The 22,062-nt window shown below is 35.2% G+C and overlaps 8 protein-coding genes across 10 annotated transcripts in view; 6 read left to right on the top strand and 2 right to left on the bottom strand.

Annotated features, from left to right (window-relative positions):
- The window catches only part of LOC100639982 (uncharacterized), a 2,729-nt gene extending 888 nt beyond the window's left edge, over positions 1 to 1,841 (top strand). Inside the window, exons 4-6 of the mRNA XM_003385380.3 lie at positions 119 to 207; positions 645 to 821; positions 1,463 to 1,841. Of these exons, the coding sequence (XP_003385428.1) occupies positions 119 to 207; positions 645 to 821; positions 1,463 to 1,696 (500 nt within the window). The 3' untranslated portion in view covers positions 1,697 to 1,841. The remainder of the gene's footprint in view (positions 1 to 118; positions 208 to 644; positions 822 to 1,462) is intronic.
- A 73-nt stretch (positions 1,842 to 1,914) lies between these two features.
- On the top strand, positions 1,915 to 3,305 carry LOC109581062 (tumor suppressor candidate 5 homolog). Its single transcript, XM_019994827.1, has 6 exons — positions 1,915 to 2,154; positions 2,414 to 2,427; positions 2,482 to 2,533; positions 2,613 to 2,683; positions 2,763 to 2,951; positions 3,046 to 3,305. Exons 1-6 carry the CDS (start codon positions 2,145 to 2,147, stop codon positions 3,181 to 3,183), a joined length of 474 nt encoding a protein of 157 aa, XP_019850386.1. The 5' UTR covers positions 1,915 to 2,144; the 3' UTR covers positions 3,184 to 3,305.
- Positions 3,306 to 3,792: 487 nt separating this feature from the next.
- LOC109581061 (uncharacterized) lies at positions 3,793 to 5,793 on the top strand. Its single transcript, XM_019994826.1, has 6 exons — positions 3,793 to 3,885; positions 4,250 to 4,263; positions 4,331 to 4,388; positions 4,959 to 5,029; positions 5,109 to 5,291; positions 5,371 to 5,793. The coding sequence occupies exons 1-6, from the start codon at positions 3,876 to 3,878 to the stop codon at positions 5,548 to 5,550; spliced, it is 516 nt and encodes a 171-aa protein (XP_019850385.1). The 5' UTR covers positions 3,793 to 3,875; the 3' UTR covers positions 5,551 to 5,793.
- Positions 5,794 to 5,935: 142 nt separating this feature from the next.
- Positions 5,936 to 7,523, top strand: LOC109581065 (uncharacterized). Its single transcript, XM_019994840.1, has 7 exons — positions 5,936 to 6,263; positions 6,645 to 6,658; positions 6,713 to 6,764; positions 6,823 to 6,893; positions 6,973 to 7,152; positions 7,273 to 7,383; positions 7,488 to 7,523. The coding sequence occupies exons 1-7, from the start codon at positions 6,254 to 6,256 to the stop codon at positions 7,521 to 7,523; spliced, it is 474 nt and encodes a 157-aa protein (XP_019850399.1). The 5' UTR covers positions 5,936 to 6,253.
- Positions 7,524 to 7,764: 241 nt separating this feature from the next.
- LOC109581060 (uncharacterized) lies at positions 7,765 to 10,673 on the top strand. Of its 3 annotated transcripts, none has more exons than XM_019994824.1 (10): positions 8,093 to 8,195; positions 8,567 to 8,580; positions 8,629 to 8,680; positions 8,780 to 8,850; positions 8,930 to 9,112; positions 9,188 to 9,411; positions 9,491 to 9,725; positions 9,776 to 9,978; positions 10,029 to 10,184; positions 10,240 to 10,673. In XM_019994824.1, exons 1-7 carry the CDS (start codon positions 8,186 to 8,188, stop codon positions 9,654 to 9,656), a joined length of 720 nt encoding a protein of 239 aa, XP_019850383.1. In that variant the 5' UTR covers positions 8,093 to 8,185; the 3' UTR covers positions 9,657 to 9,725; positions 9,776 to 9,978; positions 10,029 to 10,184; positions 10,240 to 10,673. The 3 variants fall into 3 exon arrangements, with proteins under 3 accessions (XP_019850384.1, XP_019850383.1, XP_019850382.1); XM_019994823.1 differs by having other exon boundaries at positions 8,095 to 8,195; positions 8,485 to 8,580; XM_019994825.1 differs by lacking the exons at positions 8,093 to 8,195; positions 8,567 to 8,580; positions 8,629 to 8,680; ... (2 more) ...; positions 9,188 to 9,411; positions 9,491 to 9,725 and adding an exon at positions 7,765 to 7,807.
- Positions 10,674 to 10,996: 323 nt separating this feature from the next.
- LOC100634016 (PRKCA-binding protein-like) lies at positions 10,997 to 13,909 on the bottom strand. Its single transcript, XM_019994839.1, has 10 exons — positions 13,822 to 13,909; positions 13,689 to 13,742; positions 13,571 to 13,633; positions 13,432 to 13,519; positions 13,330 to 13,375; positions 13,240 to 13,272; positions 11,719 to 11,778; positions 11,610 to 11,660; positions 11,416 to 11,560; positions 10,997 to 11,289 (listed from the first exon to the last, which is right to left on the bottom strand). The coding sequence occupies exons 1-10, from the start codon at positions 13,907 to 13,909 to the stop codon at positions 10,997 to 10,999; spliced, it is 921 nt and encodes a 306-aa protein (XP_019850398.1).
- A 231-nt stretch (positions 13,910 to 14,140) lies between these two features.
- Positions 14,141 to 18,073, top strand: LOC105312232 (uncharacterized). Its single transcript, XM_011404714.2, has 14 exons — positions 14,141 to 14,182; positions 14,347 to 14,596; positions 14,649 to 14,781; positions 14,833 to 14,882; positions 15,060 to 15,164; positions 15,405 to 15,529; positions 15,705 to 15,871; positions 16,446 to 16,626; positions 16,866 to 17,063; positions 17,116 to 17,161; positions 17,265 to 17,387; positions 17,482 to 17,592; positions 17,675 to 17,764; positions 17,906 to 18,073. The coding sequence occupies exons 1-14, from the start codon at positions 14,141 to 14,143 to the stop codon at positions 17,986 to 17,988; spliced, it is 1,704 nt and encodes a 567-aa protein (XP_011403016.2). The 3' UTR covers positions 17,989 to 18,073.
- On the bottom strand, positions 18,052 to 22,023 carry LOC100633889 (tRNA-dihydrouridine(16/17) synthase [NAD(P)(+)]-like). Its single transcript, XM_003385417.3, has 17 exons — positions 21,914 to 22,023; positions 21,559 to 21,595; positions 21,328 to 21,503; positions 21,079 to 21,108; positions 20,637 to 21,035; positions 20,403 to 20,511; positions 20,285 to 20,335; positions 20,072 to 20,184; positions 19,881 to 19,963; positions 19,686 to 19,789; positions 19,442 to 19,586; positions 19,285 to 19,387; positions 18,969 to 19,060; positions 18,784 to 18,917; positions 18,676 to 18,722; positions 18,557 to 18,632; positions 18,052 to 18,274 (listed from the first exon to the last, which is right to left on the bottom strand). Exons 5-17 carry the CDS (start codon positions 20,880 to 20,882, stop codon positions 18,180 to 18,182), a joined length of 1,398 nt encoding a protein of 465 aa, XP_003385465.3. The 5' UTR covers positions 20,883 to 21,035; positions 21,079 to 21,108; positions 21,328 to 21,503; positions 21,559 to 21,595; positions 21,914 to 22,023; the 3' UTR covers positions 18,052 to 18,179.
- Positions 22,024 to 22,062: the final 39 nt, after the last annotated feature.

Below are 22,062 nucleotides of genomic sequence, written 5' to 3'. Positions count from 1 at the left end.
TCTCTCTCTCTCTCTCTCTCTCTCTCTCTCTCTCTCTCTCTCTCTCTCTCTCTCTCTCTCTCTCTCTCCCCTTTTCCTTCTCTTCTGCATCACTATACATGTATATTCTTTTTTCTAGATGAGGTTCCACCTCCTTATAGTGTGCCTCCTCCCCAGCCACAGCCTGGTTATGGCTATGCTCCTGCTGCCCCTGTTCCTCAACAGCAAGTAATCCACCCACACATGCATAGTTACAAATACTGATAATAATTTGTGGATGCCAATTTATGTAAAATTGAATTATTTACTATAATTGTTATGGAAACATCCTGTATTCATATATTTGTACTTTCTCATGCAATACTTGTGAATAATAATAATAATAGTCGTGACATCACTGTAGACTCTAACCACATATTATTTTTAAGGCTGGGTTTACACGACAACAACAGATCACTTGAAAGCAGGCACAAAACTATGGGGAATTGCACCGTTTTAGTTGCTGTGTTAACTTGTGGCACTTGTTTTGTTGATGTTAGTTGTTGTGTCAATATCTCTTAGCAAGACTATGATTATTTAAACCAAAGTGCATGAATGTTTGAACTAGCATCACGTTAATGTACTAAGCACGTTTTCCACTTTCAACTTTGTATTCCTTTATCTAGTCAAGCAACAATGTTGTGGTGGTCAATTCTCAGCCAACTCCTGCTATAGTTACCACCATTCGTCCTGTTGGTGATCATTTCTTGACTCTGTCTATAGTCCTCACTATTGTTTGCTTCATTTGTGGGGCCTGGCATGCACTCTTGTGTACTATTCCAGCCATCATTTTCTCTACCATGGTAAGCTTATTATCTTTAGTTTGTAGTAATTTATAGCAGTGTTTCCCACAGAATTTTTGGCATTGAGTTCAACTTCTTGTCAGTAGATTTTTTAAAATTTGCTCAACTTGACAAAATACCCTGCACTGTAGTACAGGGTATTGTCAAAAATTGCTAGGCAAGAATTCTTCATTTTTATAATTTTTTTCTGAACATACACATGTACTTATGCTATGTTCGAAATTTGAAGCTGCTGATTACGATCAAAATTGAATTTATTAATTTTTAAAATTGCTCAGAAATTGGGTCAAAGTCCCTGTACTATAATAGTACAGGGTCACAAGCCAAATTTCACCAAAATTGAAAAAAGGAGAATTTTCAATTTTTATAATTTTTTTGATACATATATGCTTATGCTATGCTTGAAATTTGAGCTGATTCCAATCAAAATTGGATTTTTTTAATGAATTTTTTAAAGTTGCCACAAAACTGAAAAGTCATGTACTATATCATAATGCTTGTGGACTCATGAAGCATGCTGTTTAGCATGTTTTGTGGGAAACCCTGATCTGTAAGACATTATGATAATGAATACGTTTATGAAATGCTGATAGCTATTAATTAAGCTATTTATAATTATTATTGCTCTATTTTAATTGTAGGCTCGTGATGCTGAGGCTCGTGGTGACATGGACAGTGCTCAGACCAACTCTCGCCTGTCCCTTGGTTGCAATATTGGAGGAATTGTATCTAATGTTGCTGGCATTGTGATTCTGATCATTGTAATTGCAATCGAAGTCTCTGCTGCATCTTCCGCTGCATCTTCATATTATTCTTATTGCTATTATTATTATAGCTATACCTATGATAGCTACCGCTATTACTGCTACAAATGAGAGTTGTCTTTTGTGACATTAATATGAAAGACAGCAACTGCAAAATGTACAAGTTTTCTTCATAAATAGTTGTACTGTTCATTTAGTTAATTATATACAATGTTGTTTTTCCCATTTATTCCTTTGATGAAATTTTTTAAAATTATGTAATTATTACTATATCTCTCACTGTGATGGCAATTCTCTTCCCAGTCCCTTCATTTGAACCAGCAATTAATAATCCACTTAAAGTTACATTTCCTCTATTAACAACAAGTTTGAAGAGCTCCTGCATAGTGCTATTATTAATTTAAAACCATCTTTATGGATTCTACAATGAAATAAAATTCCCATGCCTCCGGCAAGGCCCACACAAACATTTAGCTGTCTAGATTCAGGAACTGTTTGAGAAAGCTAGTGAATCATAATATTCTTGCCAAGTCAAGTTCAGCTGATAACTAAAGAAATCATGGACTCTGGTGAGACACACTGATGCAGTGTAATGTTGTTTGGCCAATTATTGAATGGTATTGATATTCACCTAGTTGTGCCTCAATCTTAGTGTGATTAGTTGTACAGCAAAAACTCATTGGTTTTGTTTACAAATAAATTTCTAAATTCTAAGAAAATCTGTAGCTAATGTTTATTCCACTTTATTATTATTATTTTACACACAAATTACAATTATCTATACAAAGTAAAATGTTATCATGGTTTCTTTTTAATTTTTTTTTGTAGATCAATCACTCCAAGTAAGGCAATACTTTGTGTATGTATGGTTTGTTATGTGGTTCTTGTACTTATAGAATTACCAGCCACCAACTACAGGGTATGCACCTGCTCCACAAAACTTCAAAAGTGAGTACATTCTCAGTTTCTCACCTCTACACTTCCTCTTTCTCTCTCTTCCACAATATAATTTTTATAATATTCCTAGATGAGGATCCACTCCCTGATAAACCTCAGGATGGTTATGGATACACTCCTATCTCTGAGCCTCAAAAACAGGTGAATACATATATGCACTGTCAATATGTACATACCAACTGATACAAAATTTAATTAAAGATTGCTTTTAATTTTCTAGACAAACAACAGTGCTATTGTTGTCATTTCTCAGCCAACTCCTACAATTGCTACTAGATCTGTCATCAGTCGTGATCTTGATGATAGTCATCTGAGACTTTCTATTATCTGCATTATTCTTAGCTGCTTTTGTGGTACCTGGCCTGTTGTGTTCCTCTTTTCTGTTCCAGCCTTCATTTTCTCTCTCTTGGTAAGTTGGTTGCACTTTCTTAATGGATATATTGACATAATAATCATGATGATTATAACTATTATCCATTGATATGATTGCTCAACAATCATAGGCTCGTCATGCTGAAGCTCGTGGGAACATTCGCTGGGTTCAGATTTATTCTTGCCTCGCACTTGGTTGCAATATTGTTGGACTAGTCTCTGGTGTTATTTTAATTTTGACTGTTATTATTCTAATTATTGTATGGTAACATGATTCCAGTACATGCTCTATTCATTTTAGCTATTACAATTTTTAATCAAAAATTTTAAATACCATATTATTTTGTTAGTTTTTATACTAGGCTAGGTCAATTGTTCTCTGTAAAATCAATGACCATTTTTAAAAGAGTGTGTCACATCAAAAATTTTAATACAAATGATTAGGTACAAAAATGCTGCAAGGTAATTAGATCTTGAGCAATTAATTTCTATTTTTGTACCTTATGAAATTTTTGCTCCACACATATTTAAATTATGACAGTGCAGGTCCATAAAATAGCAGTACTAGTGGTGATTCCCTAAATATGAATGAGGGTATAAATGCAGTTAATTGCATCTATTATTATACTGTAGCAAAACCTCCTCCTTATGAGCAATCTGGTATTATCAACTTCCTAGCAATTTTAAATGTAAAGTTCTTTCCATAGGGTAACACAACTGTGAAAATTTGGATCTACTACTTTTGAATTTTTGATTTATGTATAGGAATGAGAATGGCACTCCTTCATCACTAGATAGATAGTTTTATAGACAAATTAATTTAGAATTATTTGTATGGGTTCCACAATCAGAATAAAATTCCAATCCCTCAGTCAGGGCGGGCCCATACAACATTCAGCCAGAAGCTGCTGGAGAAAGTGAATCATATTCTTGCCACTGAAGTCAAGTTTAGCTAGAAATCATGGACTCTGGTGAGACACATTGATGCATTTAGTATTTATAAATGTTGTTTTGCTTGTTTGTATATGTTATATACATAAATTTGGTCTTAAATCAATAATATTGATGTTCATTTAAATTATTATTAATGTTAATTCAGTTGCATCTCCACAAAAATGTAGTATTACACATAAATGCGGCTTCTGATCTTGTTTGTAGCATGCATGCTGTTGATTCTTTATGTACAGCAAAACAAAAATGACTCTTATGGATCCAAATTCTAAACAATAGAAGAGAATCTGTCCACTTTATGATCTATAGCATAGATTGTTTATAGTATCAAGTATCGTTTAGACATTTCATTAGCAAAGTCATCATGGTTTGTTTCTTTTGTAGGTTATCCATTCCAAGTAAGGCAATACTCTGTGTAGTTTATGCATGGTTTGTTATGTGTATGTAATATCTGTGTACTCGTAGAATTACCAGCCACAACCATCTACAGGGTATGCACCTGCTCCACAAATTAACTTTAAAAGTGAGTAAATTCAATTTTAGTTGAGTTTGACCGGATATTTTCATCTAATATTATTTACTCTTATCTTATGTCTATGATCAAAAAGTCAAGTGTAGCCTATTCCCACCCACACACAAATAAAAAATGAATCGCTGAAAACCAGGAATCCATGATGAGTGTAGTCAAGCATGCTCTTTTCTTCTTGCTTGTTTATTTTTCTATTATGGTTGCTGCTAACTCTGCAAATTACATGAAAAAAAACATAAATGTAATGAGATGCAAATGATGTTCACAAAGCTACACGTCATGAAACATCACGGTGGCTCCCTTTCATGTTGACCGGAAAAACCTTTTGAGAACCTTCCAGAGTACCCAAGGACCCTAAAATTTGTACAAACTTTGGAAGAACATGTTTTGCAACAACTATACCAAGTTTCAAGCTGCTAACATAAATTATAGAGAAGTTATAGGGGTGGGTCAGTGGTCAAACTCAACTGACTCAAACTGACTATATACATCTACACATTTTAGTTCCTTTCATTTGCTCTTTTTTTACTCTCATATGCAATATTATCTTTATATTTTTTCTAGGTAAGGATCCACTCCCTGATGAACCTCAGGATGGTTATGGATACACTCCTATCTCTGAGCCTCAAAAACAGGTGAATACATATATGCACTGTCAATATGTACATACCAACTGATGCAAAGTTTAATAAAAGATTACCTTCAATTTTCTAGAAAAACAACAGTGCTGTTGTTGTCAGTTCTCAGCCAACTCCTACAATTGTTACTTCTGCCACTCATCATGATGTTGGTGATCATTATTTGACTCTTTCTGTTACTGTCACTGTTCTTTGCTTTATCACTGGGTCATGGTCTGCACTCTTGTGTACTATTCCAGCCATCATTTTCTCTATCATAGTAAACTCATTGCATGCTTCCCTTTGTAGTGTTAATAAATTAAATTATTCTTTTCTAATATCCATAATTATGATTGTAGGCTCGTGATGCTGAAGTTCGTGGTGACATGAACAGTGCTCAGGTCAACTCTCACTTGTCACTTGGATGCAGTATTGCAGGATTGATCATTGGTCCTATTGTTACTGTGATTGTGATTATTATGATAATTGCACAAATGACCTATTTTAGCCACACCTCTACTCCTCTCTCTTTATTATAACTACTACTATTCTTCTTATGCAACATTATTGTGACAAGTGAGAGTTGGACTTTTCTTTTGTAAAAAAAAACAATACTCTTTTCAATAAGTTAGATTAGTTTGCTATGTCCATTTCTTTCAGAAAAAAACGTTTTAATTTTTAAACTGCACTGCTGTTTGCTCTTTTACACCTCTTCAATATAATATCTTCCTTTCAGTTATTTTAGAGAAATTGACTGACAGTGCATGCAATCTTTAATTTGATTAAAATAAAATACTATAGTGGTGATTTCTTAAATATGGATGAAGGTACTCTTGGTATAATAAATGCATGATGTTTTAGTCTCAGTCAATTGCATGTATTCCTGTAGCTTATAAGCCTTGTCCTTATGAGCAACCTGGCATTGAGAAACAATTTGAAGTGCACTGTTCTTGCACTGATTTTTTGTTGCAGTGGATAATGCAAATACAAAAATTAGATCTACTAGATTTATGTACTTGTAAACTTTTAAATTATAGGCTAATCAGCATATGGATAAAAACGGAATTCCTTCATTCTTATGCAAATTAAATTGAATTTAAAAGGATTCACCAGTCAAATAAAATCCCCTACGGCCCAAAAAGATTTAGCTGTTTAGATTCAGAAGCTGTTGGAGAAAGTAAATCATAATTATTCTTGCCAACTTGTCAAGTTCAGCCAACCGCTCAAACTAAAAGAGAAACCATGGACTCTGGTGAGACACATTGATGTATTTATCAAATTGTAATGTTGTTTTTGTTGTTTTGTGGTAAAAATAGAACATATGTTTTTCTTAGACACAAGATCAAAGTATTATATTAACAAATGTTGCTAGCAACATGTTGCCTCAGTGTTGGGGCTTTAGATATATATATACAATGTAGACCAGAACTTAAAGCATGCTTGTTTGTAACATACATAGATCTTTATCTCAGTGTGATAAATGTACAGCAAAAATACTCTTATGTGTTGGCTTTGTTTATAAATTCTGGACGATAGAAGCTTGATTATATACCTATATAACACCAATCACACAAAAGAACATCTAGACACTTCTTTAACAATGTCATCATGGTTTCTTTCTTCTTTTTTGTAGGCTACCCACTCCAAGTAAGGCAATACTCTGCATATGTATGGTTTGTTATGTTGTCCTTGTACTTATAGAATTACCAGCCACAGCCTACAGAGTATGCACCTGCTCCACAAAACTTTAAAAGTGGGTACATCTTTGCATTCTAGTTCCTTTTATTAGCTCTCCTTTATATTTTTTCTAGGTGAGGATCCACTCTCTGATAAACCTCAGGATGGTTATGGATACACTCCTATCTCTGAGCCTCAAAAACAGGTGAATACATATATGCACTGTCAATATGTACATACCAACTGATGCAAAATTCAATTAAAAATCACTTTCAATTTTCTAGACAAGCAACAGTGCTATTGTTGTCAGTTCTCAGCCAACTCCTACAATTGCTACCAATATTCGTCGTGATGTTGGTGATCATTATTTGGCTTTGTCTATTGTCCTCACTGTTCTTTGCTTTATTTGTGGGCCATGGGTTGCACTCTTTTGTACTGCTTCAGCCATCGCTTTCTCTATACAGGTAAGTTGATTTGCTTTCCTTTGTAGTGTATAGCAGACATAGTAATGTTCAAAGTTATACAGTAGATCTAATGCAAGTGTTAAGCTTTCAAATTATTCCTTATAATTATCATGATTATAGGCTCGTGATGCTGAAGCTCGTGGTGACATTGAGGGTGCACAGCGAAATTCTCGCTTGTCACTTGGATGCAACATTGGAGGAGTGGTCACTGGTTTAATTGCCATTGCCATGGTGATTGTTTGGATAAGTTTAAACGTGGTCCATTCTAGATCCTCCTCTTCTATTCATACTTGCTCCCATTATTATAATTACCAATATTCTTCTTATACATACAGTTGCAAGTGAGAGCTCAATGGACTTTTCTTTTGTGACAATAATGAAATGATGAACAATAATTTTTTTTAGTTTTTTCTTTATAATTTCATTAGTTTGATTGATATACTGTGTTGTTTTATCCCAATTTTTTATGTTTACTTTTTTAACTCCACCTCTGTTTGCTCTTTTACACCTTTTCAAAATTATCTTGCTTTCAGTTAAAGAAATTGAGTTAATTGACACACCCAGAACTGATTTCCTATACAACTGACAGTGCGAGCAGTCTTAGGTCCATAAGATAGCATAAAACACTAGTGGTGATCCCTAAATATGGATGAAGGTAAAATTGTATGATGACGGTTAGTCTAAATCAATTGCATGTATTCCTGTAGCTAAACCTCCTCCTTACCCGCAACCTGCTGGCATTGCCAAACAATTTGAAGTGCACAGTTCTTGCACTGGTTATCTGTTGTGAATCTGCAAAAAATTAGATCTAAAATGTACATTTAAATTTTCAATTATAGGCTAATAACAACAGAACTCCTTCATTGTTATCCAAATTAAATTGAATTTAAAAGGATTCAACAATCAAATAAAATTCCAATCCCCCGGGGCCCAAAAAACATTTAGTTGTCTAAATCCAGGAGCTGTTGGGCAAAGTGAATCATACTTCTTGCTAAGTCAAGTTCAGCTAATCACTCAAACTAAAAGAGAAACCATGGACTCTGGTGAGACACATTGATGTATTTATCAAATTGTAATGTTGTTTTTGTTGTAAAAATAGAACATATTCTTTTTCTCTGATCAAAGTATCATAATCACAAATGTTGCTAGCAACATGTTGCCTCAGTGTTGGGGCTTTAGATATATATACAATGTAGACTAGAACTTAAAGCATGCTTGTTTGTAACATATCTTTATCTCAGTGTGATAAATGTACAGCAAAAAGACTCTTATGTGTTAGCTTTGTTTATAAATTCAGAACACTAGAAGCTTAATATAATGTAATTTATACAGCTATTAACACCAATCACAACAAACAAAAGAACATCTAGCATCTTTAGCAAAGGCATCATGGTTTCTTTCTTCTTCTTTGTAGGTTACCCACTCCAAGTAAGGCAATATTTTGTATGGTTTGTTATGTTGTCCTTATACTTATAGAATTACCAACCACAGCCTAGAGGGTATGCACCTGCTCCACAAAACTTTAAAAGTGAGTTACTGTGGGTATACATCTACACATTTTAGTTCCTTCCATTTGCTCTCCTTTCTTTCTCTCTCATCTGCAATATAATCTTTATATTTTTCCTAGGTGAGGATCCACTCTCTGATAAATCTCAGGATGATTATGGATACACTCCTATCTCTGAACCTCAAAAACAGGTGAATACATATATGCACTGTCAATATGTACATACCAACTGATGCAAAATTTAATTAAAAATTACCTTCAATTTTCTAGACAAACAACAGTGCTGTTGTTGTCAGTTCTCAGCCAACTCCTACAATTGCTACTACTGCCATTCATCATGATGTTGGTGATCATTATTTGACTCTTTCTGTTACTGTCACTGTTCTTTGCTTTATCACTGGGTCATGGTCTGCACTCTTGTGTACTATTCCAGCCATCATTTTCTCTAGCATGGTAAGCTGGTTTTATGCTTCTCTTTGTATAAAGCGCATGCTTTATTCTTTTCTAATATCCATGTCATGATTGTAGGCCCGTGATGCTGAAGCTCATGGTGACATGGAAACTGCTCGGGTACATTCTCGCTGGTCACTTGGATGCAGTATTGGAGGACTGATCACTGGTGCTATTGGCATTATGATTGTGATTATTATGATTGCAAGTGTGGTCTATTCTAGCCAAACTTCTACTCCTAGTAGTTCTTGCTCCCTTTATTATAACTACTACTATTCTTCTTATACATATAATTGCTACAAGTGAGAGTTGAGACTTTTCTTTAGCAAAAAGAACATTAATTTTTCAAAGTACTTTTTAATCATTCTTTTCAATAAATAGATTGATCTGCTATGCTGTTCATTATTTTCATAATAAAAACATCTTAATTTCTGAACTGCACTGCTGTTTGTTCTTTCATACCTCTTCAATATTTGAACTACGTATCTTCCTTTCCAGTTATTTTAGAGAAATAGACACACCTAGAACTGATTTCGTATATAAGTGACAGTGCATGCAGTCTTAGGCCCATAAGATAGCATAAAACACTAGTGGTGATCCCTAAATATGGATGAAGGTATAAATGCATGATTATCTAGCCCAAGTTAATTGTATGTTTTTCTGTAGCTAAACCTCCTCCTTATGAGCAGCCTGGTATTACCAAGCAATTTGAAGGAAACACATTGCAAGTACCCTCACCTGCTATGCAGAGATCTCCTGCTCATCATGTGCAAGGACAAATGCCAGTAATGCAGCAACAACATGCTCCAGTTCAAATATTCCAACAGCCACCGGTTCAATTTGTACAACAAGCACCTCCACCAACAACAGTAGATAAGCCATAATACTGTGTTTTTAGTTATTTTAATTTTTTCTTCAGGAGAGAATAATCATTACACAGCCAGTAGTGGTTAACAGGAATAAGGACTACTATTTCACACTGTCAACTATATTGAATACTTTTTGCTTGTTCTTCTTTTGTTGCGGACTTATTGTACTACCTTGTACAATCCTTGCATTGGTCTTTTCCATAATGGTATATTGCAACTATACAAGAATATGCTACTTATAATTTTTTTAAATATAAATAGGCTAAGCAGATGGATAACAATGGAAACCCTACACAGGCTAAAACACTTGGCAGGATGTCACTTGCTTTAAACATCATTGCCATTATAACATCCATTGTTATCTTCATTGTGTATATCATTACCATATCTACTTCTGTTGCATCTTCTGCATCTGGCAACGGGTATTATTACTACAGTGGATCTAGCAGTGGTAGTGGATCTAGCAGTGGCAGCAGGTATTACTACTATCGCTACAGTGGATCTAGCTATCGCTACTACTACTACTATGGATGAGACTTACTCATTATGTGTGTGAACTTGAACAATGTCTTATTAATGTATATCAATTATATTATATAAGGAACATGTCTTTAATTATTGTTTGATTTGTGTAGCTCTAGACTACTTGAATGATTAAAATAATTTTGAAAAAATTGGTTATTTGCACAAACACAGACAGTTTAAACTGTATGGTATCATTGGTGAGCTATGTTATACACTTATTAAAGTTAAAACCAATATGTGCATGTACTATTATAGTCAGGGCGGGATCATTAGGGGGTGCATAAACACAACCATTTTGAAGTCAGCAATGCTGTGCATAAACAACAGCTCAAAACATCGTGTTGCTGTTTTTTTTAAAACTCCTTGCAGTATCAAAAATAACAAAGAAAGTTAAAGTGAACAAAAGTGAATTTGTAAGTATGGCCTGTTTACTGAGTCTGGTATACTGAATGAATGAATGAATGGAATAATAAGAATGAATAATAAATTATTGTTAAATTGATATGAGATCAACTACTTCCTCTTTTTTCTCTCCTTCCTCTTTTTTCGCTTCTTCTGCAGGAAGATCAAGTAGCGGAACGTCATCATCATCTTTTTTCTTAACCTCTGTCAGAGTAGCTGTGCCTCTCTCTCCCTCCTCCATTCCAATGGGGCCCTGCTTCTCTTCTAGCTGCAACTGTACTTCAATGGGAAAGACACAGGCAGGCTTGAGTACATTGTAACTCTGTCTGCAGTATACATACATGCCACCAATCAACCTCTCAAGCTGAAATGCCAGATCTTGTACTATTAAAAAAATATGAATACTTTACTAAGTGAAACCTGTGCATCAAAATGCGACATGCAAAGCGATATCTGAGTGAAAACCAAGTATGTACAAGCCCACCATAATCCATGCACACATTACTGTACCTCTTTTGTTGTCCAATAGCTGAAGTTTTACCAAAACGTCCGAACGAAGTTTCATAAACTTCCTTTTTGTAGCATGACGGCATCTAAGCAAAACTCTGTATTCGTAGTTCCCAGTCATCACACGAGGCAATGGTTGTCCAATGTGCTGCAGATGTAGCGCATAAAGAGACTAGCAGGTGTACAAAAATACTTACATTGCATTCGTATTCCTCATCATCCATCTCTTTCACCTTCAAACAGTACGACTGCAATAAAGAGTAGCAATAAAGTTTATCATGATCATCAGTTCATCAAGGAACTTACTAGAAACTCAAACTTGGCACTTTGATATTTTTTGATGGTCAGCTTAGTATCGGGGACAGCCTATAGTAAAAAAGAGGTATAAAACTATAGTCCTTATGTTATGTAAAAAGAGCTGATTCTGACAAATAATTTTTGAGTTATGAGAATTTCTAAAAAAAGCCAATTTTTGAAAAAAGCAAAGGCCCCATGGCTTTTTCTGAAAAATGGCTCCAAAATCACTCCAAATTTTTATTACATTTTCTGATACATATTGATGTTCTTATGCTGTGTAGAAAGTTTGAGGTGATTATGACTTCAATTTTTCAAGTTACGGCCATTTTAAGAAAATGTCAAAAACCTAAAAAATACCCAAGGCTATGCCCATGGTTTTTTTCAAAAAATGGCTCCAAAATCACCTCAAATTTTTATTACATTTTCTAATACATGTTGATGTTCTTATGCTGTGTAGAAAGTTTGAGGTGATTCTGACTTTAATTTTTCAAGTTACGGTCATTTTAAGAAAACGTCAAAAACCTAAAAAATACCCAAGGCTATAGCCCATGGTTTTTTCAAAAAATGGCTCCGAAATCACCCCAAATTTTTATTACATTTTCTGATACATATTGATGTCTTTATGCTGTGTAGAAAGTTTGAGGTGATTCTGACTTCAATTCTTCAAGTTACGGCCATTTTAAGAAAATGTCAAAATTCTGAAAATTACCCAAGGCTATAGCCCACGGTTTTTTTTTAAAATGGCTCCGAAATCACCCCAAATTTTTATTACATTTTCTGATACATATTGATGTTCTTATGCTATATAGAAAGTTTGAGGTGATTCTGACTTCATTTTTCAAGTTACGGCCATTTTAAGAAAATGTCAAAAACCTAAAAAATACCCAAGGCTATAGTCCATGGTTTTTTATCAAAAAATGGCTCCAAAATCACCTCAAATTTTTATTACATTTTCTAATACATGTTGATGTTCTTATGCTGTGTAGAAAGTTTGAGGTGATTCTGACTTTAATTTTTCAAGTTACGGCCATTTTAAGAAAACGTCAAAAACCTAAAAAATACCCAAGGCTATAATCCATGGTTTTTTTTTCAAAAAATGGCTCCGAAATCACCCCAAATTTTTATTACATTTTCTGATACATATTGATGTTCTTATGCTGTGTAGAAAGTTTGAGGTGATTCTGACTTCAATTTTTCAAGTTACGGCCATTTTAAGAAAATGTCAAAAACCTAAAAAATACCCAAGGCTATAGCCCATGGTTTTTTCAAAAAATGGCTCCAAAATCACCACAAATTTTTATTACATTTTCTCATGCATATTGATGTCTTTATGCCATGTAGAAAGTTTGAGCTGATTCCAACTTCAATTTTTTGAGTTACGGCAATTTTAAGAAAATTTCAAAATTCTGAAAATCACCCAAGGCTATTATAGCCCATGGTTTTTTCTAAAAAATGAGTCAGAAATCCCCCCTACATTTTAAAAACATTACATCTATTAGATTTTATTACAATTTAAAAATAAGTATTAACCTTTGTTAAGAATGTACGAAGATCTTTAAGCATCTACAAAGTACAATTTATAAAATTTAATGACTACATGTGTATGCACATAAAACTAACAGGTCCAACTCTGGATACTAGCTTGTCTCCTTCTTCAGCCATGCTCCTAAGCAATGGAAGAGGAATGAGAAATGAAGGAAGATGGAGAGAGACAAAACTAACTTGTGAGCTGCACCAAAATTAGCAAAAGCAACACTGGCATCAGTATGTGGTTCATAAACACCAATATTATTGAACACACTACTCATATCTACATAAACGCATATAAAGACTGCATAATGTAATTATTGCTCTATCTGACTATGATGTCCTCTTGCTAGTCCCTTCACTTGAATGATGACATCTCTTGCATTAAAAGCAATACCTAGTAGCATCAAGAGTCCAATACTCATGCATTAATAAGCATCACCGGCTTATACCTGCACAGACTTTAGATGTATGCTCAAGGTGATCCAACTTCTTTAGCAACTTATCTAATGGATAAAGTACATCATATTTTAGAATAGATCCAGGACTAAAATACTTGCAATTAAAATTTCCTTCTGCTCTTACCATTAACAAGGACTGCTCTTGTTATTCCAAGTGTGTCTGCAGTGCTCTCCTTCATCTTTTCAACTATCTTATGCTTTAGCTTCTTCATTGCTGAAATAAAAAACAACATTATAGATTCTCAATCATTTTTATAGTACAGAGCGCATACATGTACATGTATGCTATTATTATTATTATTTGAGCAAATTAAAACTCACAAATATCTAAACTCTTTTCTTTCGGTGGATGAATACGATTGAACGTGATATGAACTGTTCCCTGAAAAATGAAAAACAATGATTCGAACAAAATGAAGTATTAACGTACTTGGCTTGACTGAATGAGATCGGCAGTTTGTTTCCGTGTGTACTCAACCAGTGAAGTTCCATTAATGGAAACCAACTGATCCCCAGGACATAAGGAACCATCTTCATAAGCAGGAGTGCGATGAAATAACTAGAAAATAAGAAAGAGGAAGTGAAGACAAAAGACTACAAGTATTGTGTTGTTCACAATGATTTAGTACAAGAAACAAGGTGATAACAGACTATACGTACCTGTACAATGTATACTACAGGGCAGAAAGGAGCACCACCGCCTATACTGATCCCTATCATGTTATTCTTTCCTTTCTCCAGTGTTACTGAATACGCCATTGTTCAAGAGAACTTAATTAATAATGGGTGTGGCTGGCTCAATAGCCACTTCTACTTTAACATGGCGTCTGCCTCTGCAAAGAGATTTTCGCTTCCAAAAAGACGGCGCTCTTTCTCAGACAGTCGTGAAGTCTGCAAAGGTAGTGCCTGTATTAACGGATCATATTTGACTTGCTATATAACCTTCAATAGATAGTGGGGAGGTCCTGCACGAGGGATGGGCAGTGAAGGAGAGTGGGACTGCCATGTTTGGTAGGACTAACTGGAGAAAAAGATGGTTCCGCCTCGTTAAAAGAGGCCCCTCCATTACATTAGAGTATTACAGGTGAGTCTCTCATAGCTCAGCTCCTATTCCTCTTTATTATGAACACAACAGGAGTCATAAGGATAAGATACCAGCTGGCTATGTACACTTAAATGTCACTTGTAAGTTGATAATATACAAACTCTGCTGCTTGTAATAATACCAATGATAATGCTGATATAAGAGCCATTCTTCTGTGTGGTATTAAATAAAAGTGTTCTTTTAATCACTATAATTATCGTAAAGCATTCTCTTGTAATTTTTACGTGTACGTTTAATTCTTTGCCCTCCCTCTTAAGATTGTACCAGACCGCTGGAAGATAACTCGAAATCTCATTCCAACTGCTTTGCTGTTGGTCCACTGTTGGAAGACGGTGCCACTCGGACTTATTACATTAGCTGCTGTAAGTCAACTCCCTTGGCCTGTTGAGAGTAGTAAAAGAGTATATTATTATTATTATTTTTATTATTTTTATTATTATTATTATTATTATTATTATTATTATTATTATTATTATGAGTATAATAATACTTGCTATATTATTATAAGGATATTGGATATTTATAAGTAGTTTAAATGTCATGTTTTTGCTTGATACTCATATCACATTGTATTCCCTTACCAATACCATATACGTGTCCAGCTGATAAACTTGCTATGCAAGAATGGATAGCTGTTATTGATGCTGCCATCGAGGGCGTCCCAGAGCAAGTACATCGGAGAAGACAAACCGTCAACAAAGTGTTTGCCATGAGGTATAAAGACAAGGTACAGGCGTCCAACCTCTTCACTTCCTTTATCTCAGTGTTTGTCCTCTGTGTCCTCTATTTAAAGCTTAACACTTGTTCAGTTTACTCTCACTCTCACTCTCTCTTTCTGTTCTGTTGTATCTTCTTCTTTGTGAGGGAGAAGAGTTAACCCCCCCTCTCTCTCTCTCTTTCAGTTGCAGCAACTAAAGGAGAGGAGAAGTGTCAGTGAGTCTATGGATCCACCACTAGAGGACTCACTAGTAGGAGGAGGAGGAGGAGGAAAAGGTGGAGAGAAGACTGATGGACAAAAATCACTTGAACCTGATGAACCAACTTCTTACACATTACCTGATGCTGAAAGGTAAAGCCCAACATCCATTAGGCAACTTTGTTGAAATCAAAAGAAATTTTGTTGTCAAAAGTAGAACACTGTTCTACTTTTGGTTACAAAGTTGACATACATCAAAGTAACCACAAAGTTGCTTTCAACAAAGTTGCCATAGTGGATGTTGGGCTTTAGACACATACAGTATGATGGAGTACACTTATGAGTGGATTTTACCAGTCTTGCTACTTAATACTAGTAACACATTTTCTGCATAGCCTTTCCTTCTATACAAGAAGTGTGGTTACTAGAAGTATGGTTACTATCTACTTTAAAATACCGTAGATCAGGAAATTAGTGTGGTAGGAAATTTTTGCAGTTTAAAATTGTGCTGTGACTTAATTTTTACTAAATAAGACTGTGTCATGTATTATTGAATGTGGCATGTAATTATACGGGTAATCTAATTTTTTGCGAAATTCTAATCCAGTAAAATTTAAATCACAGTAAAAATTTCCAGATAGACGGTATGCTACTATATACCTTAATTGTTAAACTTTATCTGTATACCAGTCTGTGTATCTGCATGCTACATTCTTGTGTATCACAGGTTAAATCGTGAAGAACTAACAGACGAAGAACTGATTGATGAGCTTGATGATGATATGATGGAGGAAGGGGCAGGCACTGGAGCCACACCTCAGGGATCTTCACAACATGTAGGCCCTGACGTGGGCCTGTCTGTACAAGAGAAAAGAACCTGTTATGAGAGTCCTTCATGGAGAATACAAGTGAGAGAGTCATTGTTACATGATGTTATTTTATGACCATAAGCAATTCAGCATATGTCATCTTGTTGTGCGAATACAAGAAGTGATTGTTATCACTGTTGTCTCTCAGTTGTTATCATGGTTAATGTCACTGTTTTCTCTCTCTCTCTCTCTCTCTCTCTCTCTCTCTCTCTCTCTCTATCTATCTATCTATCTATCTCTCTCTCTCTCTCCCTCCCTCTCTTTTTCATCTCTTATAGCAATGGCAGAACCTTTGTCAGAAAGTAAAGACAATAGTATGGTCACATTCAGATACAAAAGATGGTGTCACTGTAGCAAGGGCCAGGTTTGGTAGAAGCAGTAGAGGTCATGCTGTCATTAAAATTGAGGGAACTTTACCGGCTGATCCCACAAATGTGTTTCAGTTCCTGCGACTCAGTACTAAAGATGGAGGGAAAGTAAGGAAGAGCATGTTAAAAGTATGATTATCATCCTTTTCATTACATTCAGTTGGACTACATTTTCAGGAATGAGCTACTAGTGGAAGAACTACCAGGTTTATCACATTAATATTGTCATTAGTAAAAACGCATTTATACGTCATGCATTCACAAATACACTGTAAAACAACATTATTAATCGTTATTATTATTGTTTAGGTGAACCTCATTCAACTGTTGTATACAATGAATTTCAGCCCCCACTGCCTCGTGTGTCGAAGCGTGATATAGCAGCCATGAAGACATGGATATCACCTGGTCTCACAACAGACAGCACAGCAGGTATTCAACTCCTCTTAGAAAGAATGGGAAGACAGGGGTTTTATATTAGAGAATGGGAAGACAGGGGTTTTATATTTTTGTTGCTCTTTACTAGGATTTGTCATGTTTTCTATTGATCATCCTGACATACTCCCTCCCCAACCTGGTTACACTAGAATCAGTTTAGACACTTCTGGTTGTGTCCTATCGCCTTATCCAGGACCAAGTGAGAGGAGAAGGAAAGAGAGAAAAGGAGAAAGAGAAGGAGCTCATAAGTATAGCAATATTCATGCCTTCTCTTTTCACAGATGGTGCCACGCATACTAAAATGACTCTGCTGATTCAAGTAGCTTTTTACGGGGCAATGCATAAAATGCTTAAAGGTGCCTATAACTCAGGTAAGGAGAGAAAGATATGTAGATACATGTTACGCTGCTATTTCTACCTTTCTTGAAATCCTGTGAGATTCTGACACTCTGTTGCAGGAGCCAATCGAGATTTAAGTGCTTGATTACAGTATGTTAATTCTCTTTCTTTAGGGCTCCTCAAGTTAGGATTCAGGACAACATTCTCACTCATTGCAGAACAATTGAACAAATACATTGAAATCATTAACATATGAAATATGTTAATACTTTCTCTGTGTGTGCATTATTTTTAAACCTACATGTATTTTTGTCACATATATAATTGTTGTTGTGCTGCTATATAATGAATAAATAAATATTATAATACGAGAAACAGATACAAAATAATGAATAATGTATAATCAGCAGGTTCATTAGACATTAGAACTCAAAGGGGAATTATTGACTAAGTGACTGTTGCAAGCTCTTCAATTTGAACAGATTGGTCTTGCTGTTGCTCTTTCATTTTTTCAAATTTTGTTTTAAAGAGAAGGCGATGGCCTAAAGCAAGAACAAGAGCATTAGATAATAATATACTTTTAAGGAAACAATCGTTTGTGGGTATTTAATTTAGTGATTTAAAAAAGTCATTAACTTAAATCTGCACTAACTTCAATTTATCAAAATGCTAAATTAAATACCAGCCAATGTCAGTATCACAAAAATCACTAAGATAAATGCACGATAATAATTGTCTCCTCAAGGTGATAGATATAATAATCCCAGTCTATTACATTGTATATCCAGGGTATTAGTCATTAAAAGTATCTGATAGTCTCTTACCAGTACAGTCGATAAGGTCGTGAGCACTCTTTATCTTACAGCATCTTTTACACAGTTTATTGACGCATTTTAAACCCTACAAACACCAGGTAGCAGTGGGAATAATTATTTCTTTATACCATTGGATGAGTTCGACACAGTACACAAAGCATCCATTGTTTTTTCACTAAAAACAACAACAAAATAATTATTATATAAAATAATAATAATAATAAATTGTCTCTTACCAGATCCTTCCTTGTTGCCAGTAAGTGGAGATGAGTCAGACACTTTCTTTCTTTTCTTTTTTCTATTAGCTGGAGTGGCTTGACCACCATTGTCAGAGGGTCCATCTGCAGCTCTTGATCTCTTCATATCACAGCTATCAAATAGACACACACACACTAAGTATGCAATTAATACTTTATGATACCTCGGTCTAACATATGGCTGGCATCTCCAGTATGGTATGCTCCCAATGGTGCAAGAATATTCTGACTTCAACTCCTCCTCTGTAATATTACTCTAGAAAGAGGTCAATTTGCAAAAAAATTTGAAAGTAGTAATGCAGTACAGAACTGATACATATTCATTGAAAAATAGAAAATTTTTTGAAGTGATTTAAAGCCCAACTTTTAGAAAATACCATGGGCTATAGCCTTTTTTCAAAAAATTGCTAATTCTAAAATGATTATACGTGTAACTCAAAATTATTTGTCAAAAACAGCTAGATACACTCAAGTACGTACCAGTAGCAATGATTTCAATTCTGACGAAACCAATTCAAATCCTTCTATAGTTTTAGCTGTAGCAATCTTATCTCTGAAATGATCATAACCAGGAGTCTGAAGACTAAAAGGTAAGGATATGATAAAAAAGAGAGAGAGAGGGGAAGGATGTCCTCACACGTGGTGCCATAGTTTAAAAAGATGTCCTCTAACGATGGAGATTGACGGAGGATATAACTTAACCCATGACAAATACTCGTCTACAGCTGACCAACAGGCTAGCTGCTCTCCATGGAACAATCCTGGGTTAAACAAATTTCCCTCTGGATAAAAGGGGATGAAAGAGGAGAGGAGAGAAGAGGAGAGAGAGAGAAAAGAAAGAAGGGAGAGTGTGGAAGATAAATATAAAGTATTTCCTTTACCGGCTGACATCACACCCTCTACTCTTGTCTCGTCAAGACATTTCTTAACGTCATCAAGGAACCTAATGTTACCATTAGCAAATACAGGAATACTCAAATTCTCCCTACAAAGTAAGATAAGCCAATCCAAATGGAGACGATAATACAGACAATACAGTGTAGTGGTTAGGATGACACGTGTTATATAGTACTCACTTCACTGCTTTGATGTGCTCCCAACTTGCTATCCCGGTCAACATGCCTTTCTGGCTCCTAGTCCTTCCATGAACAGTGAGTAACTAATGGACACAATAACTCAAATCAATAAGGTTCGTTAAACCACAGACAATGTATTCATATTGTATTTAAATGATACAGTACAGGTAATACATGTATGGAGCATTGACCTGACAACCAGCTGATTCAAGCATTTTGGCATATCTAACGGTTTTATCAATATCTTCAAAGACTCTTATTTTACAAGTCACTGGAACTGATAATTCACAATGAAGAAGATTAACTAAAAAAAAAACCGATTAACGAAAAAGTCACAATCTACCATAATTCATACATGATTGCTATACAATAATAATCACAATGTCAATTTTAGAAATGCTGACCCATTTTGGCAATGAGATCCCATTCGTCTTGTAAAAAAGCACCATAGTGACCTTTTAGAATTAAGATGATAAGACACCCAGAGCACACTCAATTCAAATCTATATTATATATATATACCTCTTTTAGCAATGGTCTGAGGACAGCCAAGGTTTATATCGACAGCATCACAATCTTCCTCGACATATCGTGCAGCCTCGAGAAGAACTTGAGGATCATTAGCACAAAACTAGCGTTAAACACAAGTGTATAATTAAACATAATTGGAATGGCCTAATGTCACATGCAGGTCAGATATTTCAACTATTCTGATAGCCAATGATACAAATAATGAAGCACACATTCCATTTATACTTGAGCTATCAGCGGTCTGTCTTCAGCACAAGTGGCAAAGTTCTCTCTCCTGTATTTTGGGCTTTGTCGAAACAAGGAAGCGTGCATCATGGGTGTGTAGCAGAGCTCTGCACCGTGCTGTCGACTAAACAGGCGCCATGCCAATTCAGACTGGTCTACCATTGGAGCTACTATTAGCTTTGGGCTACCGAGGTCCTCCTTCCAAAACTGGAAACCGTTTTTCTTGACTCCGCTTCTGGCAGCCATGTTGACAAGTTTTACAAAAAGGACGGAGTTATGCGGAAAATGGGTCACGTGTATACACGTGTCAATTCATTTAATTTTTCAGAACAAACATAGCGTGATTATTGATTAATAATAATTGTTATTGAGTAGATGGCATTTGTCTAGTAGGAGTACCTAGAAGAAGAGATAAGGACATGCTATATCATAAAGGCCTTACGTTTAAGCTCCGAAGGAATTGCTTGCCAACCTATAAAGCAGAAAAAAGAAAAGCAATGTACAAGATTCACATAAACAGAAATGTAAAAACATAGCATCAATGCATGGAAGCATAAAGATATTCAAAAATTTCAAGAATAGAAATAAGCATAAATTTTCAAATGCTCAGTACTCAAAAATCTGTGCTCTTAAAGGCATAAAAATACATAATGTTATACAAACAAAAGAAAATGAGAACATCTTTGCATACGTGAACTCAAGAAAGCAACATTATCAATATGATCCTGTGATGGTGGCATGTCTTTATATTGAGAGAATGTTGATGATGGCGAATGAAACATTTGAGGAGAAAATGATTTAGAGGAATTTGACGAGGAGGAATTCGGTTCTCTCCAGTTCATACTTTCAGAGCCGTGAGACTGACCGCTAAAATAATTAATAAATAACAAAAATAAATTTCAATGTTTTTTAAAGTACTTACGCTCTTCCATATCTGTCCTTCTGAAAAGAATGTTGCCCTATAAAGATAATAAAGAAACACATCAATACATAAATCACGAGTTATGAAGCACATTTTAGCACTGTCTCTGCCATTGTCTCCTGTACAAACTGTCATTACATAAAAAGGCAACGCAAAGAATTGCTAGAAGTGGGCAGAGGAAGCAAGCACAAACCTCCTACATGTAAAAAGTCATTTGACCGAAATTACCGTGCCAGCACAATTTTAATACAGTCAGCAAAAAGAGCTAAACGGGAGCCACACATATTATAAAGCCTCTTCCTATAAACTAGCCCAATTGCTATTAATCACCACACTAAAGCTGCTCGCTCGTAACCTGTAAGCTGCTGTTGTTGCTTCTTTCCCGTTCCATGGCCAACGGGAGTCTTCTTTTCAGCCATCGACAGGACTCACAGGACAGGAAACACGTGTATGATGATGACCACTCCCATAAATAAAATTTTTTTAAAAAGGAAATCGCTGTCA

The sequence above is a fragment of the Amphimedon queenslandica genome, unplaced genomic scaffold (genome assembly GCF_000090795.2).
Source record: "Amphimedon queenslandica unplaced genomic scaffold, v1.1 AMPQUscaffold_13465, whole genome shotgun sequence".
NCBI lineage: Eukaryota > Metazoa > Porifera > Demospongiae > Haplosclerida > Niphatidae > Amphimedon > Amphimedon queenslandica.
The sequence above is the reverse complement of the archived record's forward strand: the minus strand, read 5'-3'. Positions and strand labels throughout refer to the sequence as shown.

Bases quoted from the DNA above. Each gene is read 5' to 3' on its own strand.
- LOC109581062 (XM_019994827.1), top strand. The intron at 2,684-2,762 runs GTGAATACATAT...TTAATTTTCTAG, and splicing joins TCTCTGAGCCTCAAAAACAG to ACAAACAACAGTGCTATTGT. The intron at 2,952-3,045 runs GTAAGTTGGTTG...CAACAATCATAG, and splicing joins CCTTCATTTTCTCTCTCTTG to GCTCGTCATGCTGAAGCTCG.
- LOC109581061 (XM_019994826.1), top strand. The intron at 5,030-5,108 runs GTGAATACATAT...TCAATTTTCTAG, and splicing joins TCTCTGAGCCTCAAAAACAG to AAAAACAACAGTGCTGTTGT. The intron at 5,292-5,370 runs GTAAACTCATTG...TTATGATTGTAG, and splicing joins CCATCATTTTCTCTATCATA to GCTCGTGATGCTGAAGTTCG.
- LOC109581065 (XM_019994840.1), top strand. The intron at 7,153-7,272 runs GTAAGTTGATTT...TCATGATTATAG, and splicing joins CCATCGCTTTCTCTATACAG to GCTCGTGATGCTGAAGCTCG. The intron at 7,384-7,487 runs GTGATTGTTTGG...TTATACATACAG, and splicing joins GTTTAATTGCCATTGCCATG to TTGCAAGTGAGAGCTCAATG.
- LOC109581060 (XM_019994823.1), top strand. From the start codon at position 8,542: ATGGTTTCTTTCTTCTTCTTTGTAGGTTACCCACTCCAA. The intron at 8,581-8,628 runs GTAAGGCAATAT...TTATACTTATAG, and splicing joins TTGTAGGTTACCCACTCCAA to AATTACCAACCACAGCCTAG. The intron at 9,113-9,187 runs GTAAGCTGGTTT...TCATGATTGTAG, and splicing joins CCATCATTTTCTCTAGCATG to GCCCGTGATGCTGAAGCTCA.
- LOC100634016 (XM_019994839.1), bottom strand. From the start codon at position 13,909: ATGAAGAAGCTAAAGCATAAGATAGTTGAAAAGATGAAGGAGAGCACT. The intron at 13,376-13,431 runs GTTAGTTTTGTC...TCCATTGCTTAG, and splicing joins AATTTTGGTGCAGCTCACAA to GAGCATGGCTGAAGAAGGAG. The intron at 11,779-13,239 runs GTTAATACTTAT...TTTTTACTATAG, and splicing joins TTCGTACATTCTTAACAAAG to GCTGTCCCCGATACTAAGCT.
- LOC105312232 (XM_011404714.2), top strand. From the start codon at position 14,141: ATGAGATCGGCAGTTTGTTTCCGTGTGTACTCAACCAGTGAA. The intron at 16,627-16,865 runs GTGAGAGAGTCA...CATCTCTTATAG, and splicing joins GTCCTTCATGGAGAATACAA to CAATGGCAGAACCTTTGTCA. The intron at 17,064-17,115 runs GTAAGGAAGAGC...CATTACATTCAG, and splicing joins GTACTAAAGATGGAGGGAAA to TTGGACTACATTTTCAGGAA.
- LOC100633889 (XM_003385417.3), bottom strand. From the start codon at position 20,882: ATGGCTGCCAGAAGCGGAGTCAAGAAAAACGGTTTCCAGTTTTGGAAG. The intron at 20,512-20,636 runs GTATAAATGGAA...GTTTAACGCTAG, and splicing joins ACAGACCGCTGATAGCTCAA to TTTTGTGCTAATGATCCTCA. The intron at 19,790-19,880 runs GTGAGTACTATA...CTTACTTTGTAG, and splicing joins GAGCACATCAAAGCAGTGAA to GGAGAATTTGAGTATTCCTG.